The sequence below is a fragment of the Micropterus dolomieu genome, linkage group LG04, assembly GCF_021292245.1.
Source record: "Micropterus dolomieu isolate WLL.071019.BEF.003 ecotype Adirondacks linkage group LG04, ASM2129224v1, whole genome shotgun sequence".
In the NCBI taxonomy this organism is placed as follows: domain Eukaryota; kingdom Metazoa; phylum Chordata; class Actinopteri; order Centrarchiformes; family Centrarchidae; genus Micropterus; species Micropterus dolomieu.
The window spans coordinates 15,737,807-15,755,576 of NC_060153.1; the positions used below are offsets into that span (position 1 = coordinate 15,737,807).

General features: G+C 40.1%; 2 protein-coding genes and 1 long non-coding RNA gene across 8 annotated transcripts in view; 1 reads left to right on the plus strand and 2 right to left on the minus strand.

Annotated features, from left to right (window-relative positions):
- Positions 1 to 1,522: 1,522 nt before the first annotated feature.
- On the minus strand, positions 1,523 to 11,856 carry si:zfos-323e3.4 (volume-regulated anion channel subunit LRRC8C). 4 transcript variants are annotated; one of them, XM_046046441.1, is made up of 3 exons: positions 11,826 to 11,856; positions 10,978 to 11,136; positions 1,523 to 4,450 (listed from the first exon to the last, which is right to left on the minus strand). In XM_046046441.1, the coding sequence occupies exons 2-3, from the start codon at positions 11,116 to 11,118 to the stop codon at positions 2,162 to 2,164; spliced, it is 2,430 nt and encodes an 809-aa protein (XP_045902397.1). In that variant the 5' UTR covers positions 11,119 to 11,136; positions 11,826 to 11,856; the 3' UTR covers positions 1,523 to 2,161. The 4 variants fall into 4 exon arrangements, with proteins under 4 accessions (XP_045902397.1, XP_045902398.1, XP_045902400.1 ...); XM_046046442.1 differs by lacking the exon at positions 11,826 to 11,856 and adding an exon at positions 11,683 to 11,782; XM_046046444.1 differs by lacking the exon at positions 11,826 to 11,856 and adding an exon at positions 11,721 to 11,778.
- Positions 8,331 to 17,770, plus strand: part of LOC123969244 — a 24,195-nt gene continuing 14,755 nt past the window's right edge. The window contains exon 1 of the long non-coding RNA XR_006824694.1: positions 8,331 to 8,446. This is a non-coding gene — a long non-coding RNA (uncharacterized LOC123969244). The remainder of the gene's footprint in view (positions 8,447 to 17,770) is intronic.
- keap1b (kelch-like ECH-associated protein 1b) overlaps positions 13,037 to 17,770 on the minus strand; it is an 18,046-nt gene continuing 13,312 nt past the window's right edge. For all 3 annotated transcript variants that reach the window (XM_046046448.1, XM_046046447.1, XM_046046446.1), the window contains one exon: positions 13,037 to 15,559. In XM_046046448.1, the coding sequence (XP_045902404.1) occupies positions 15,294 to 15,559 (266 nt within the window). In that variant the 3' untranslated portion in view covers positions 13,037 to 15,293. The remainder of the gene's footprint in view (positions 15,560 to 17,770) is intronic.

Here is a 17,770-nt window from a genome sequence, read left to right on the forward strand (position 1 = left end):
CAGCTGATGCTAAATTAACCCTTGAACAGATTCGGTGGTGGTTGATGGTACATTTAAAGTACTGAATATTCTTACTGTTACATAAAACACTGCCTGAATTAGCCAAAATATGTTATTTTAGTCTGTTATTTTAGAAATTCCCTCTTTTTGGACAGTTGTTCCTTTCTGTAGTCTCACTTCATGGTCCATATGGACCAGAGAAATAATTACAGTGACCAAGAACACTTTCAATGTATCCATGGGCATGTGAGCGTTGTATTAAGATAGACTTCAGAATTGATTGTGTTTGAGTGTTTGAAATCAACCAAGGTAGTCAGTCAGTGGAAAAAAAATTAAACATTTGATGAACAATGAACTGAACCACTTTACCGTAAGTCCTACTGAAAACGTGATGGTGAAATTACAGATGGTGAGTCACTGTAAACTGTCTACACTTCACTTCACACTTTCAGATGCTTTCAGTTCATCAAGCTGCAGGGAATCACAGCCTGCAGGAAGTGCATCCTGCCATTTCAGACTTTGGAACAACAGAAACTCCCATGGGAGGCGCAAGCTTCCCAATCTGATTTTTCTAGGTAAATAAAAGGCAAATACTGCATTAGTAGAACAGGCCTGAAGGCACACTGTGGCAATGTGAAATGAAAAATATGACTGTGGCAGCACTTGTAGCATTTCAGACTCAACTAGAACACCATCTCTGAATTGAAGATATCACCTATAACAACTTAAAACAAGCCCCTTGGAGACATACATTGTTAATTATTTCCAGCCAAGCCTTACAATGATGTGATAACATCTGTTTTGGTTAATGCTGGTGACGTATATGACTGCCACCTTCAAAGAGGAAAAGAAATAGGTAAATGATTGACAAAGCATTATGACATAAGGCATCCCATTTTCACTGTGCAGTTTCTCCCTTTTTTCTATCCATTTTTGTTTAGCCATGGAAGCTGCTGAACGGTGGAAGCCCTGGCTGAGGCATAAAACTGTGTTACGTATATGTCTGAGTTTCAGACTGACACGCTGCTACACATAGGGAACATTGGGGGTAGAGCAAGAAAGAATGCAGAAAGAAACGAAGAAACAAGGAAATTCCAAGTATTTTATTTCCTTGTTTCAATGTGTTCAAAAGGCACTCTAAATGAATGTGCACCAGAATATGTATGCAAAATGTGCGATCAAATAAACACAATATTTTTAGGTAATTTCAAAATCTTACTACTTAACAATGTTGAGGAAATCACATCCTTTCCCCCCATATTTTACTGTAAAAGTTAAATTGTGCTAAAGAGAAAGAAAAAATCCAGGGAAGCACTTTTTAAAGAATGTTTATATGTATAACCACAGTACTCTACACAATACTTCTCTCTGTAAATTATTAATTGTATCCTGTTATGCACACTGAATATCTCACTGACTTGACTTGCATCTGATTCGTAATCCCATGTAGAATTTCAGTCTTTTCTCCATTCAACTGAATATGTAAACGGAGAGATGAATACCTTTTATTCGGCTAGTGAAAGGCTTTTTCTTCCTCCACTTGTTTAGTGTCTGAAAGGGAGCAACATGAGCCACCGCACTGTGGGAAATACTTCTTCACGCTGTAAAAACCTGTCCAACATGATTCAGTGCAGTTAGAAAACCCTTGACTTGTGCTCTGAAGAATCCACAAAAGATTAAGTAAACAAAACACGGGTCTGAGTGAAAAGGCTGGTCCAGAGCAATTTGAAGGTCAAACCTTGACTCATACACACAGCACTAATCTGACTTTGAATCTATAATATTTCTTGTTAAATTTTACGTTACTGTGTGATCTACACCAGTAAAACCAGCTACATAAAAATTAATGCAGTCAGGTATTTATAGGACACTTCAAATATTTATTTAAAAGCAGTATTTAAGAAAATGCATAAAATACATTTTCAAAAACATGTGCAAGTTGATTTTTTATTCATTGACAGATTTGAAGTGACTGATTTTATAAATACATTTTTGAATGTTTGGTTATCTGTTTGTGGTCCCTGGTTTTGTTATGGTTTCCCTTTTTGTCCTTTTTTATATGATATGGATTAAATTTCAGTTAATACTTTTCTCCAAACTAATCAGCCACCATGCTACACTGAGAAAAGATGAGTCAATGAGGGCCCTTAGCTCCTCAAACTTAGGCAGTAGTCAACCTCCTTTGTACATCTGAAGGCAGCAGGTCCAGCAGGTTGTCCTCTACTATCAGTCCGCTGAGAGACAGCAGGGGACAATCCCCTATCTGCAGAGGTAGAGACTCCAGACGGTTCCCTTTAATCTCCAGCCGGACAAGTTGTGCCAGGTTGGCCACTCTGGAGCTAAGACACGACAGGCAGTTGTTTCCAAGAGCCAAGGACTTCAGCCTTTTACAGGAGAAGAGCTCCTCTGGCAGCGTCTCTAAAGAGTTGAAAGCAGCGGAGAAGACCTGAAGGCTTTGCAGGATGCCCACCTCTGGAGGAAGAGAGGTGAGCTGGTTATGGGAGACATCCAAGTGCCTGAGTTTGGTGCAATAAAACAGCCGAGAGGGAAGCTTTCGTAGCTTGTTCCAGCTAATGTCCAGTGTCTCCAGGGTGCGCAGCTTACTGATATGATCGGGGATGTAAGTGATATTGTTGTGCCACAGTCGGAGTGTCACTAAACGTTGGCAGTGCTGTAAACTCAGAATCTCCTCCACAGTTGAAAGTTTGTTGTCTTTCAGGTCCAGCTCCTGCAGATTGTTAAGGCTGAAGACAGCACTTGGGATGCGCTCCAACTGGCAGCCCACTAACTCCAATGAGACTATGTTGGTTAACTTTTTCAGGCTGCTGAAAGCTTGGAGCTTGACTCCTTCATTATGGATGCACAACCGCTGCAGCTGCAACGCAACATCCACTACTCCGGGTGGGATTTTAGTAAGGCTGGAACGAAGAGACAGGATTCGCAGAGCTCTAAGCTCTCGAAGGGAGTCCAGAGAGGCACTTCTGGAGACGTCATTGGTTAAAGGTCCATTGAGATGTAACTCCTCCAGGCCATGCAGGGTGTACATCCACACAGGCACCTCTTCTAAACTTTCAAAAGCTAGATGTAGAACCTTTAAATGTTCCTTGAGGTGGTTCAGGGCAGGCAGGTGGATCTTTGCAGGGCAGAAGATCAGCGATAACTCCCGAAGAAAGTCTAGCTTTGCCACACTAGCTGGGATGGTGACATTTTTAACTTGCTCTAGTTTGAGGGATTCCACTTCAGTAATCTCAAAGACTGTGTCGGGGAGCCCCGGCAACATTATCAGGTGGAGCTCCAACTGGTTACTGGTGTTCCTGGTGAGACGGGTACGCAGCTTGTTGGTGGTCCACTCATAATTGAGATTGAGCTGATGGAGGTGGCTCTCACTGACCTCAGAGAGAAAGACAGCAAATCTTTTGGAGTAAAGAGCATCATATTGATCCACAAGGTGCAGGAGGAAGGCAAAGTCATTCTTCACATCCGGTATGTCGTTAATACCCGTCTCTAGTCGGACCTGCTCAAAGTAGTACTCCTTCAGAGGTCTATGTAACAGCCAGTAGAGGGTGTAGATGCACAGAAGTCCATACACTCCCACAAAGAAAATATATAAGTAAGCAAGCTTGGAGAAAAGATGGGCTTTGTTGTGGTTACAGCAATAGATATCAAAACCAGTCAGATCAGGAGGAACAGAACAGCGCACTACTATCTCAATGTTTGGCACCAGCACAGCAGTGTAGATAATGATTAAAAGGAACTTGAAGACTTTCACTAATGTCTGTAGCACATACATGAGATACAAGATGTCTGCTTCCTCTACATGAGTTCTGAACTTCTTCACTTTTTCAAACAGAGCTTTGGCCTGCTCTCCTTCCTTCTTATCCAAGACAGAGGGGGCAGACTGAGGCTCTGGACTTTTCTTCTCTGGATTAGACCTGACAGACGAGGAGCGAAGAAGCCCTACAATCTCCTCATCGTCTGCTTGTCGATCTGTGGGATCTTTTGACATGGTGTTCCTCCTCCAACTAACCAGCTTTTCCTCTCCTCTTTCCTCAGAAACTTCACTAAGGGCCCTTGTGGTCCAGGGCGAATCAAAGCACTTCCCGAGGATGGTAACAAAGAGGTCAATTTTAGAAGACGTCCCAGGGAACTTGAACCAGAAGCTGCTTGCTACCATGAAGATCATAGTGTGGATCACAACGAGGTACGGGAAGAACTTTGCAAACCAGTGGACAAACCTCTCGTAGCAATAGTGGTTGACAAACTCGTATTGGTGGATGTCTAGGTTGTTCTTGCGACCAACCACCTCCTGGATAATGGGGTTGACAGGTCTCTCCACAGTGTGCTGCGACGTCTCATTCTCCCTGTAAGTCCGGATGTGGCTGCAGTCAATAGCTTCAGGTGTCGGGCTGGTGAAGTGGCTGGGTAGGCAAGCAATCTTGTCTTGGGTGAGCTGTGGAAAACAGATGAATAAAAGAATAACTGACGGGGGAAAGGAAACTAATAGGAATATGTTTTAATGTATTTTCCTACATACACAAATGGTCCCTTACATATTTATTTATTTTTATTTATTGTTTATTTGAATAGGGACTAGGGATACAAAAACATAGATTATTACATAAAAAACAATCCGATGCCTGTATCACAGTGGTTATAGCCGTGGCTAATTCGCAACACCTGTCCCTAGAAGTGCTTTTAACAGTTAAGATAATGAAAGAGTAAAAATTTACAGTGAATACAATAAAATGTCCAGAAACCAGTTAGCACTAATAAAAGTTAGTGTAGTAAATAAACGCATTCACTCAGGCTCACACAGATGCACACCTCACATACGCACAGATATACATTTTATATGGCATGATCACACTGCTGCTGCTGTATGAGCCAGGCTTTTGTTTGTTTTTTGAAGGTGGACAGTTTAGTTAAAGTCTTTATATTTGTAGGAAGTTCCACAGATTGGCTCCTTTCACAGAAAAAACATTTTGGGCAAAAGATGTTTTACGAAATGGAACTTTACAGTCTCCACATGTAGCAGCTCTTGATCTGGAGGGTGTTGGAGGGTGCCTGTTCACAAATTTACAAAGTGGCTCAGGTGCAAGTCCAGTCAAACGTTTAAAAATCAACTTTATATGTCTAAGATTAACAAAATTAACAAAGTTTAAGATTTTATGTTTACTTAAAATGTAACAGTGATGGAATCGAATGGGCTTTTTTATCTAAAATTTTTAGGGCACGGTTATAAAGCCTCTCTATAGGCTTTAGGGTAGTTTGGTTGGTCTGGGACCAAACAGTGGTGCAGTACGACAGGTGGGACAGGATCATAGTGTTCAGAAAGACATGAGCACATTCAAATGTCAGACAGCTCCTGATCATTCTGAAACAATTCATACTGGCCTTCATTTTTCTTGAGTCTTTTTAATATGACTTTTAAAGTTTAGCTGAGAATCTAAAATCACTCCTAAGTATTTTTCTTGTTCTACCTGATCGATGAGTTCGCCATTCAATTTGATATTAAGGTCATTTGTTGCTCGAGTTCTTTGGTCAGTGTACTGCCGATAACAGCAGGGTCTTTGCCGGACACATAAACCACAGTGTCATTGGCATACATCTGAAGGGCAACTTCAGGACACACTTCAGGCAACTCGTTCACATACAGGCTGAAGAGAATAGGCCCCAGTATCGTTCCCTGAGGGATTCCGGTCTTAATTTTACATGGGGCAGAATTTACATGATCAATAACCACACATTGTTCTCGGCCCTGTAAGTATGACTCGAACCATGATAATGCCTGGTGTGACATGTTAAAGGATGACAGTTTTGAGATAAGACGGCTGTGGTTTACTGTATCGAATGCCCTCTTTAAGTCCAGGAATACTGCACCCACGATGTTTCCTTTATCAAGCGGCTGCACAATATTTTCCAATAATGCGCAGATAGCTGATTCAGTGGAATGGTTCTGTCTGAAACCATACTGTTGAGGGTGTATATACTGATGTGTTTCTAAATATTGAGTTAGACTTATTGGTCGATAGTTACTATTTTTTCTAGTATTTCTGACATTAAGATAGACTTATTGGTCGATAGTTACTGACGTCTCTAGTATTCCCGGACTTAAAGATGGGTTAACCAGTGCCTTTTTCCAAGCATCTGGAAATATTCCAGTTTTAATAGAGACATTTATAATATGGGTCAAAGGTTGAATGATAAAAAAAGCTGCGTCTATGTTGTAGTTGTCTTTGCATAAAGTGGTATTCAGGTCTGAAATAGCTTTCAATACCACTGCCTGATCCACTGCTCTAATTTTAAAGGAATTCTCATTTGCTGTTGACAATATGTTTAAGTTGCTACTATTGGGCTCGCTATCTGAAAATTTAGAAGCAAGATCTTGTACGGATTTAATGAAAAATTGATTAAAAGCATTAGCAACTTGGACAGGGTCTGATATGTTTTTTCCTTCACATTTTAGTTCATATGAATTATTTGTATTTGCATTAGGTTTAAACTATTTATTTGTTTCCACATTGCTTTACAATTTCCTTTAGCTTCAGTTCGAATTTTCATATAATAGTTTGCTTTTAAGTTGCGCAATTCTTTTACTACTTGATTTCGTAAACCTTTAAAAAACATCAGGTCTGTGTCATATCTAGTTTTGAAAGCAAAATCTCTTTTTTTAATTAGCTGTCGCACTGCATCACTTACCCATGGAAGCTGTACTTTTCTTTGTGGCCTTTTGCATTGTTTTAAGAACTTATTTAAAATGTTACTCATTGTAGAAGTAAATATATCGCAACACTCGTTCACTGGACTATGTTGTGAGACTTCATCCCAATTAGTGTTTGTTAACTCATTCTCAAATTTATTAAGATCCTTGCGGTGAATTATTAACTTCGTTGCCTTTTGGTCATTTTTAAATTCAGTTAGACACTTTTTTGAGAGTTTTCTGGAAATTAATATCATGTTATGATCTGATAAGCCACACACCAGATTGTAAAACTCTTTCAGGCTTATTTGAGAAAACTAAATCTATTGCTGTCTGTGATGTTTTTGTCAGGCGAGTGGGTCCATTTATAAATTGATGAAAGTCATATTTTGATGTTAGTTCTTTGAGTTGTTTCCTACTGGATTTATTTAACCAATTAACATTAGTATCTCCATAAATAAGGACCTCACTGTTAGGTTCAAAATATTTGAAATTTTTTTCTAAATTTTAATAGAAAATTTGGAGGCAACTAGATGGTGGGTTATACATCACAAGGATGCGTGGGGATAAAGCAACATTTACACATAGACTTTCAATTGATAGAGATTCATCTAATTGGACTTCCTTGGTCTTAAAGGAGTCTTTAATGTAAACCAGAACTCCTCCTCCTCTACCAGTAACCCTGTCCTTTCTATAGCACTTATATCCAGGCACATCTATCATTGAGGTGGGGATATTATCATACAGCCATGTTTCACCTATTCACAAATAATCAAGATTGGAACCAAGTAGCAGAATTCTAATTTCATCACATTTTGGATACACGAATCTAATATTTAAATGCCCTCCCAAAATACCCTTAGGCTTTACTGTAGGATTCCAGATTATTTTCGCATGATTTACTGTCTGGAGAAAAAAATATTGTTTCTGCTTTATTATTGCTTGTGGTCGCAAAGTTTTTATATTGTCAGTAGTGTCCCTGTTTGTTCGCTTATACTTGGCTTAATGAGTTGTATTGACTTTACTCTTAGTGTAGTCAGCCTTACGGTTAGGAGCCCCTCTGGATCCTTGCACGCACAGTGATTTTAAATCCGTCTCCAGTGTGGCCTCCTCCGCTTCGTTGATAGAAGAATCCGCGAAAGGAATGGTGTAATTCTGGGTCAGATTGCTCCAGTAGTCCGCCGGGCCATCTGTGGGCGCAGTACCCGCTGCAGCCTGGTCGACGCGGGCACAAGGAGCTACTCCCTCTGGGTCCTCCGGTGCCGGTGTCCGAACACTCGTCCGCACAGAGCGCCCACAGCTGTCTCTCCCTGGAAATCCGCCAACCATCCTACTGGTCCCCGGCTGCTGCAGATGACGCACCAGCTCCGCCGCGGAGGCTCCTGCCCGCTCACCAATCCAGCCCGCTGTCGCGCCGGGACCCGGCCCCACGCCGGTAGTTCGGACCTGCGGCGTACAGTCAGTGTTTGGGCCGGGATTAAGCTGGATGTCTCCCGCTAACAGGACCAGGAAGGAGTGATATATTATAGCGCGTCCACTATCTTTTTTCCTTCTACCCAGCTCCACTTTGGTGCGTAATAAACCTATTACGCGTGCGTTTCCAAACTTCAGGCGTGAATAGCAGATGGTAAAACGGCCATATCCAATGTTGTTCAAGTATGGCACAGAGGACTGTCAAGCTCGTTTTGTGGAATCCTTAGGACAAGTGATCCAAATGTTAGCAGCAGAAGAAGCCACACCAAACTGGTGAGTAGCAGGTCTGCACGCTAACGCTGTTTGTTTGCTCCACGCCGGCATTTCACTTGTTGATGACCGGCTTCTGGTTTATTGACATATTCACGTATTTGCTGCTTATTAATCTTGGTGTCAGTAAGTCTATCAGAGTGCCAATGTTACTTGGCATAAAACCATGACAAGAATACATAATTGTACCATTCAGGTAAAAGTAAGTCCAAATTGACAACAATGATATCCTTGTATTCACCATCTACCAATCAAAAAAACTTTGTTAAAGAAATTTCAAAATAAAGTCAAGTCAACATAAAGAAAACCTAATTCAAAAGTAATGTATCCTTTCAACATTTCAATGTATTTAAACATTGCTATATAATAATAGGTGACAAGGGCAATTGGACTTAGTGGAAGGTACTTGAAGATGTTTCCCCTCTCATCCAAACGGTTTCTTCAGTTCTGACTGGTAGGAAATGCCTATCAGTCAGCCAATGCAAACTGTCTGGGGTCTGTTAGTGAAAAAGTCCAATATCCAGTTGTAGATTGTGTTATTTTTAAGATTTGTGAAGGGCTGTGAAGACAGCACCATGAAGAGGCCACCTCCCCCCTTTTACATTTACATTTAGGGCATTTAGCAGGGGATTTTGTTCAAAACGACAATTAGTACATTTATGAGAAGAAAGTGAAAAAGCAATAGATCGATGTCTGTAGAATAAGGATATCAATAGAACAAGTTTCAAGCACTCATAATTGCTAGGTTAGCCATTGCTGGTAGACACAAAGATAGCTAGGCTAAGATAAGGAGGGAGGCCATGCAGAGTCCAGGTGAACTCTAAACAAGTACCAGCGGCCAGCAGAGGTAGTTGAGCGAGGATCTGGGGCATAAGGTCTGATTAACGCCTGGAGGTAGGTGGGTGCAGTTCCATTGACAGCCTTGTAGGCCAGGACCTTTTTAGATTGAACGTGAGGGGTGCTGTGGCATCTTGTATATGTTGCAAAGGTTTGATAGCAGAGGCAGGGAGTCCAGCCAGAAGCAAATTGCAGTAGTCAATGCATGAGAGAACTGCTTGGACCAAGAGCTGTGCTGATTCCCTTGTGGGGAAAGGCTGGATTCTGCAAATGTTGTAGAGAGCAATTCTGCAGGACTGGACCACTGTGGTGATATTGGCAGTGCAGCACAGTTAATTATCCAGTACTCCGCCAACGTTCCTCACATTAGTGAAGAAGAGACTGCAACAGTCCTCAACAGTGCCCAGTAAATCCATGTGAGGGCAGTCTTTCCCGGCACGGTGAGAGAAGTTCAGTCTTGCCTCTTCTTACCAGAGTCGAGTGCAAGCCAGGTCTCTGTAAAGATTAGGGAGTAACAGTCTGATTTCCTGTTGCTGAGTTAGCCTGAGTCTTATTTCATCTATTTTATTTTCCTGCGAATGGACATTAGCCAGGGGTAGTGGAATAGCATTAGGTCCAAGCTCTCTTCCCTCTCTTCCCTTCTCTTCCTCGTCTGGCTTGGTGGTCGGAAGATGTTGTGGGCAGGGATCATGATGAGGTCCGCTGCACTTAATCCAATTCCTGCGCTTTCTTTTCTGATGTTGAGTGTATTTTGGTCAAAGGTCATATGTCCTTCCGCAGTGATGGGCACATATACATCAGAAAGTACAAATACTTCTTAATCAAATGTATCAAAATAAAATGATTTGTAATTTGAAAATATAAAAATACATTCTATACATATTGATGTTATTACTTTTAAGGATTTTAAGGATTTAGTTGCCTCATTATTTACAATCAATGTGTAAGACATGACTAGAATTTTAGTTTAAAACATTGAAAAAATTAATAAACATTATTAACAGAATGTGAAGAAGTAACAACTCTGAAGTTATGTCAAGGATGTCTATGTATTATGTGTTGCAGAGATATCTATTGAAATTAGCATATTATCAATCTAGCCCCAGCCCATCCTGTCTCGTAATACCATTTACAAGAGGCGATAGTCCAGTAGTATTGCTCAGGCCTCCCCCCGTCGTAGTTTCAGCTGGGAGAATGAGCAGTGATTTCACTACGTTACACAAGCTCTCAGCTTTTTTTAGTCTTAAGTTTTTAGTAGTAAGTTAGACATTTTAATCACAAATCTATTACTTGGCGTAAAATATTGCCATGTTGACAGCCCTCAAATAAATTTTTTGAGAGTGAAAGGTTGCATAATAAAGACGCAAAAGTAAGCATGAAGTTAGTGGTGTGAATCCACGGAAAGTGGGTCAGGAGAGACAAGTGCAGTTACTCTGTCTGTTTTTGCTTGACTTGGAGGTCAGATAAAAGAAGTTGGCATAGACAGAGAGGAGGGGTGCATGGGGACAAAATATTCTCTAAATTATTCTGATATGCCACAATAGATACAAATGATGCAAATGTTATATCATCATCAGGCAGGTTAGGTTATAGTAGATTAGTAATAATGATGTTTCTACATCTGTTTCCACTCATAGGCTAACATTTAAGGATTTAAGAGCTTATTTCACAAAGTGGCTGGTTTTTAGGTGCCTCACCTGCAAGGTGCACCCAAAGACTCCAATCATAAGCATAGCAATGCACAGGTACTCTGAGAAAACATCCCACCACGGTTTCAGGACCCGATACTTTGCGTTCTGCTCTGCACCGAAGTTTCTGAATTCACCCACTGGGATCATCCTGGCTGCTGCTCCACACTGATGAAGGAAAAGTGTTACTGTGAACACAGAGGCTAAAATAGGCTTTCAAGACAGTGCAGTCTCTGGAGAACATCTTGACAAAGGTTTTTAAAGTTGTAGGACACAAAGAGACACTACCACAGAATATACAGTACTGTCTGGTTTCATCAAGCTTTAGGTATCTATGGCCTTGAATGAATAATGATCAGTCTGCTCCTGTACTCTATGTGGATTCAAATTGGATAAACAACAATAAAAAGTAACCCTTCTTCAGGAAAGGGTTGAGGGCATTGTTTGAGTATTTTTCTATTAAATCTATTAAATTCTCAATCTCTGTAATATCAACAGTACAACCGAACTGCCGATCAATTCGATCATTTAATTTCTTATGTGTTAAAACGTGACAATAGACAAATCACTGAAGCAGACCAAGCCAAACTTTTTGTAAGAATTGAATCGTCTTTTTAAACAGCGCCTTTTCTTTTGGATTAAAAGAGGAGTCTCAATATCACATCAAAGGTAACTTAACTTTACTGGACTCCGTAACTGCTAAGTCACACACACCTTTAGTGTCACATGTTCATGAACCGACGTCCACTCACTTTTATGTCTTCAAGATAGTTTCAATTCGTCCCTGAAGTATCAGCATCTGGAAGTACAGTCGAGAATATGTCGTATTCAGCATCAACCAAGTGAATTTCACTCACCTGCGTCCGAAGAGGATCCACTAGTGTCCGGTGGCACTTGGGAGTATTTTTTCATCGCTAAAGAAAACGCACCGGTGTCAATTTAGCAACAAAAAACAGAAGACATCCGGATGAGATTTTCAAAATAAACCCACCCTCAACAAGCCACTTTCGAGCGCTAACTTTACAAACAATGAGGAAAGAAAGACTTGAAAGCGAACTACTGTAGACTATGAGGACCTAATTAACATATCTCTCATCCCCAAACCTCTTCTCGCAGCTAATATTATGCCTAATGTTGCCGGTGTAACAAATTTATTCTGTTGTCATTCAATAGGCTTTAGTATTTTATTCCATTTCACTCCCATTTTAATGTCTTACTCTATTGTTAGTCATGTGGATGTTGCCTGCGGAATTTAGAAAAATAGGTTTCTAACTTTTATTGACTTGTGTAAAATATTTACTGTAAAGCATCCATCGGAAATACATTGAAGGGTATTTTGTAGGGGATAGTTACTTCAACAGTTCAAAGTATTTTTTTTAACGTAAAACCTTTCCTTTGTAGAGCACCGCTGTGGTCTTCCTGTGTTTGACAAGATTAGTGTGATCCTCATGTAAAGCCACATAATCAGGGAAGTTTTCCTCCTGGATAATATAATAATGGTCTATGTCGTCCACCTGCCAGGTTTAGCAAGGAAATGAGATGTGTTGGCAGCAGTCATGGGTGGTCGATTAATAGCACACTTGCCACAGGTTTAGAAATAAAGAAAAAACAAAGAAAAATGTGACTTGGTATTGGTATCTCTAGTGAAACCTAAAATGGTAACACAGACTTATTCATGTTAAGTATGATAATACTACATATGATACAGTGAGCAGGTAAAGGTTTTGTTCAGTATAAAAGGGCTTTTACTCCCTCTGGTGGCCAATGCTGCTTTGAAAATCTGAATAAACTTAAAATGACAAATTTCTACACGCACGCACACACACACACACACACACACACACACACACACACACACACGATTAGGTGCTAAATAATAACAAAATGTGTACACAGATCAGAGCTAACAAATAATTTCATAAATACAGCAGTACAACAAACATATATTTTATTTTACAATGTATTATTGTACAGGGTATTTTTTTTGCTGGAAAAAAAAAATGTACAAAGCAGAACTTAAATATTCTAATTCCCATTCCAACTACTGACGAATAGGAAAAAAAGTCCCTTTCGAAGTGAAGCATTTTTTATTTTACAAACATCCAAAATTAACATTAACAGGCATTCCTACTTACAGTTACAATGCATGCTAATTATTCAAAAAACACAACACCAGAGTCCAATTCAATACAAAGCTGATGTCAGTTTAGAGGAACGAGAAAACCAAAAGGATCTGAACAAATAAATAAAAAAGTGAGCTCAGAAATTCTGTACAAGACTTCTTAGAATATCAATGTACAAAACACCACTTGAAAACCTTTGTAGCTTAAATTGCTGTTACAAATACACTTCTTTAAGCAAGTTTTTGTCATTAGCATACAGTATCTGAACACTAATGCACAAATATGGTCACTTCTGTTTCTGAGGTCTGGTGGAAGTGAAAAACAAAAAAGTCAACTGTACTGTGTCAGTAAATAGTGTTTTTTTAAAAACACATTCAGTGAGATGTTTGAGTCAAAGTTTTTTTTTTTTGTTTTAAATGCTACAGTATTCCCTTTCCTCTAAACACAAAACTTGTTTCATTCTCTTGGCACTCTACATACCAAATATACTGGACCAGACTCTCTGATGGCCTTACAAGAGGCAACACTCAATAATATGCAGACACTTAAAGAATCTCATTTTTAATGAACCTACCAGTGGCTATAAGTGAAAGGACACATTTGTTACTATGCAGTTACTTTAAGGTCCTGCTTTTCTTGTACCAACACATGAATTTGAGACTACGGGCCTCATGAAAGAGCCACCTGTCCTAACAGGTTTAATCTCAATTTGGAATTTGTGGCAATCAATTGTTTTAGGTACAAACAAAGTTGAGGGATCGTATGAGTCGTGTGCAGATGCTCCTCTCTACGAGGGAAAACACCTCTTTGAAGAATTACAAAGCACCAATTGGAAAGTTAGTCAGAAGTTAGGTAGTTTATATATAGGATGTTATAGCCATATTTTTGAATGACAACTCTATAACAGCTGCCTCAGGGTCTTTATGTGGATACGGTGTTTTGTGTTTTATAATGGATAAACACCTAACCAGCAATTTAACATCACTTTCTGTTTAATGCAATATGTTCTCTCATCCATCTACCCCAAGCGTCCTGCTCTGTTGACTACTTTTTACTCCTTATTTCTGTCATGGCACAGCACTGTAACGACACAGCACTGTCAGCTATGTTTTTTGGGGTCACTAATCCAACTACAAATTGCTAAATGTGCTTATGCGATCATCTGCTGATTTCCAATATTGAGGCTCGACAGTTCAAAATACTTTTAGTTTTAACTTTTGGGTGATGATTTTGCCAGTGAAACTTGTTCACCAACAGAGAGGAACAAGTAGCCTTATGTAGCAATTTGGGTGTGATGATTATGTAAATGGTGAACTCTCACATATGCGCACCTACTCACGAACAGGTGGCATTCATCAGGCTGAACACGTTTGTGCAGTTGAGGGAGTTTACTGAACCTGACTTGGAACATGTACAACAAAAAGCCTTGCCAAAAAAAGTAAAGCGGTTTAAAATGGGAATACAGAAAATGTTCTTGCATGACGCCCATCTGGGTTAACTTTACCAATTCTACACACCACACAGTGACTTTGTGCCTTTCCATCAAAGCACCTCAAGACAATATACTGATGACTGTAATGCCCATAGGCATTGTAATGGCACTTTGAACTCTACTGCCTATGCTGACAATTGGTACTTTTTTGTTTACAAAATGGGATCATCAAATTTTTTTCCCCCTCTCAGATTTTTGCACAGGTTGCTCTTCAAGTATAAAGAGACCCTGATACCTCTTTGAGCCGGTAAGTGACCCTTTGTAGTATGCAGCCCTTTTCTCCCATGGCTCAAACCCGGGAGATGATGGTCCGACCAAGGACTTCAAATATCAGATCTGAACACACAGACGGACTGAGGTCTCTCAGATTTGGCGGAACACAATTAACCAACAACAAAATCAAATTTCAGGTCTTGAAAACTGACTGTAGGATTCTGGTGTCATACTTGATTTGGAAAGTCTAATCCAGATACTCAGATGACTTTTTGTGTCACCTTATTAGATGAGTATCAACACTGCACTTTTAAAATTCTTCTGATTTTGTTTGTTAAATGTATCTATGATCATTAGAATCAGTGAGGCAGCACATGGTGTTTCAGCTCACCTCAGCCTCTAACTAGCGGTGAGTGTCTTTACTTAGATTTGGGAAGACAAGAGTGGAATTCTGGGGCGGTCGTCCATGTATGTGCGTGTGTGACAGGGTCTAGCAATCATGTGCCTTTGCCGAAGGGCCCGCCGTGCTGCTGATTGTGGTGAGAGCTAAAACCACAGTTGACGGACTGATGGGTTGGTGACGAAGCACCGTTTTCCCTCTCGCACTTCTGACACTGTGGCAGTTCTTTCTGGCACGGCTCCATGGTGACGGCCACACCAACGCCACTCCGCCCTGACGTCATGTGTGTCACCTCCGACCAGGTGTCCTTCTCTGGGTCGTAAGACTCCACACTGTCCAGAAAAGTGTTGCCATCATAGCCTCCTGTAAACATAACAATGACATTTTGTTCTATGAATATCGTTTTCTTTAATTAAAAGAGTACTCTACCAATTTAGCATGGCACGCTTATAACATGTTTAAAAAAAAAACAAAAAAACAAATAGGATCACAATCGATAAAGCAGAATCAGAGAGCTGAAATTAAGTTATTCTTAACACAACAGCATTTACAAGAACAAAACGTGGAAACTCATGGCAATGGTGTGTGTGTGTGTGTGTGTGTGATGTTGCAGCCTTGCATTGTAAAGTGATGTGGTTCCTTGAGAGTTTCTCTGATAAAAGTATGACTACAATATCAGAGAATATTCAAGTTTTTACCTTGTAGATTTGTGAATATTTGTTTCTCATAAATCTACCACACTGAACTTGGAAATTTTTGGAGTTTCCGAACACACCCCTTTATGTGTTTTATGCGAACGCGCACCAACTCCAATTAAGTTAACAATGACTCAACTAGCCAACATCCTATTCACCGTCGTAATACCGTTTGACAACAGTGGAGGTAATCAGAGTTTGTCAACCCTGAGTTTCCTTGATAACCCCGAGTTAAATCTTAGTAGGTTAAACTCCCCTCATACTACGGGCCTCTGGTATTGTTCATGCTGACTCTCTGCATGTTTAACAGAAACACATAAATTTAATAAAATTGTGATTAAGGATGGTTACCAAAACCTGGAATTAAAGCAACATTATGTAGTAATTTTATTTGAAAATCATTTTGACGGTACACTGACTTGCAATAGGGTGAATGGTGTCTCTGTCCTTACCACTCTGGGCTTGCAGTGTCAGCTTCTGCACTATGTAACATTGAGATCCCAGACAGGAAATTTATCAAGGCAATTGCTCTACGGCACCATGTCACACAGCAACACTACTATTCAGCAAGCAAGCTATAAGAAGATGCAAAGAGTATAAAATGTACAATTTAAGTTCTTTGGAAGAAGCTACCTCAGTCAGTATAGATATCATGGCAGAGACTGCTAACAGACAGACAAAGATGTTGTCGGAGGAAGCAAGGAGGGGGAAAAGAGAGACCGAGGATGAAACCAGGTGGCAGGCAAGCCAACAAAGCTAGACAACAACCGACGCAAGAGCACTTACAGTAACGCTGCAGATGTCCGAGTGTCTTATCTTGTAAGTTTTCTAACATCAACTCAAGATTTATAGCTAGCAGCGATTGACCGAGCAACATTATGTAATTTTTCTATCATAAAATAACAGCTAGTGGAGAGAGACGCTAGTGTCGTTCAACATAACCGGGCTCAGCAGCATCTATGAACATCTATGGTAAAGTTAGCCAACGTTGGGCAGAGGCGAAGAGACAGAAGAGGACGTTGACAGAGGAAGATAAGAAGACAAAAAGAGAGCAACCAAACAAGAGGCTCCCAGATGTTGGCAAGAGCTTCAAAAAATAAAAAGGGAAGACACCGAGCTGGTTTTCTTTCTGTTGGACTAGTAAGTAATTAAGCTTGTTAAGCTAGTTTGCTATGTCTTGTGTTGTTGCACTTTTTTGATGTTTGCCTATGTTAGCAAAGCTGTCGACTTGCTAGTTAAAACATTAAAAAAATATTGAAAACTAGCAAGTAATCGGAGTGGCAGTGGCGCAATGGATAAGATACATGCCTTGGGTGTGGGAGACTTGGGCTCGATTCCGACATCCACCACTGTGTCCCTGAGCAAGACACTTAACCCCTAGAGCAGGGGTATTCAATTAGATTTCAAAGAGGTCTAGTTAGAGAAAATTTCCTGAAGCAAAGGTCCGGAACATCAAAACGACGAACTTGCGTTATCATTCAGTACTATAACCTATAGTTGTATCAACACATGTTTTTAGTCAGCAACGGACTGTCAAATCAAATAATATTTCAGTCAGTTTTCACATCAAACTGGAGGGATAATAAATAATAACTATTCAAATAATAAATTCTAAATTTAAGTAAACTAAATTAAAGTGCCTAATTTTTAGAAAAAATTTAATAAAAAGTGTAGCTTGAAGTGATGAAGTGTAGTCTTAACCAATTTTATAATAAACACACAAATGAACAGCTGTAATGCCTCCTCTTCTCTTTCATTTCCTCTTACAGAGCTACCACTTTCCTACTTTCTGTTGTTCAGTGAGAAACGTGAGCTCCAGCTAGCATATTGGAGATCTATGAGATATTCTGGTTTTGAACTGCCCGTGGGAGGAATGTAC

Coding starts and splice junctions, on each gene's coding strand:
- si:zfos-323e3.4 (XM_046046441.1), bottom strand. CDS start 11,118: ATGATCCCAGTGGGTGAATTCAGAAACTTCGGTGCAGAGCAGAACGCA. Junction 4,451..10,977: donor TCTTTGGGTGCACCTTGCAG/GTGAGGCACCTA, acceptor TGTTTTCCACAG/CTCACCCAAGACAAGATTGC.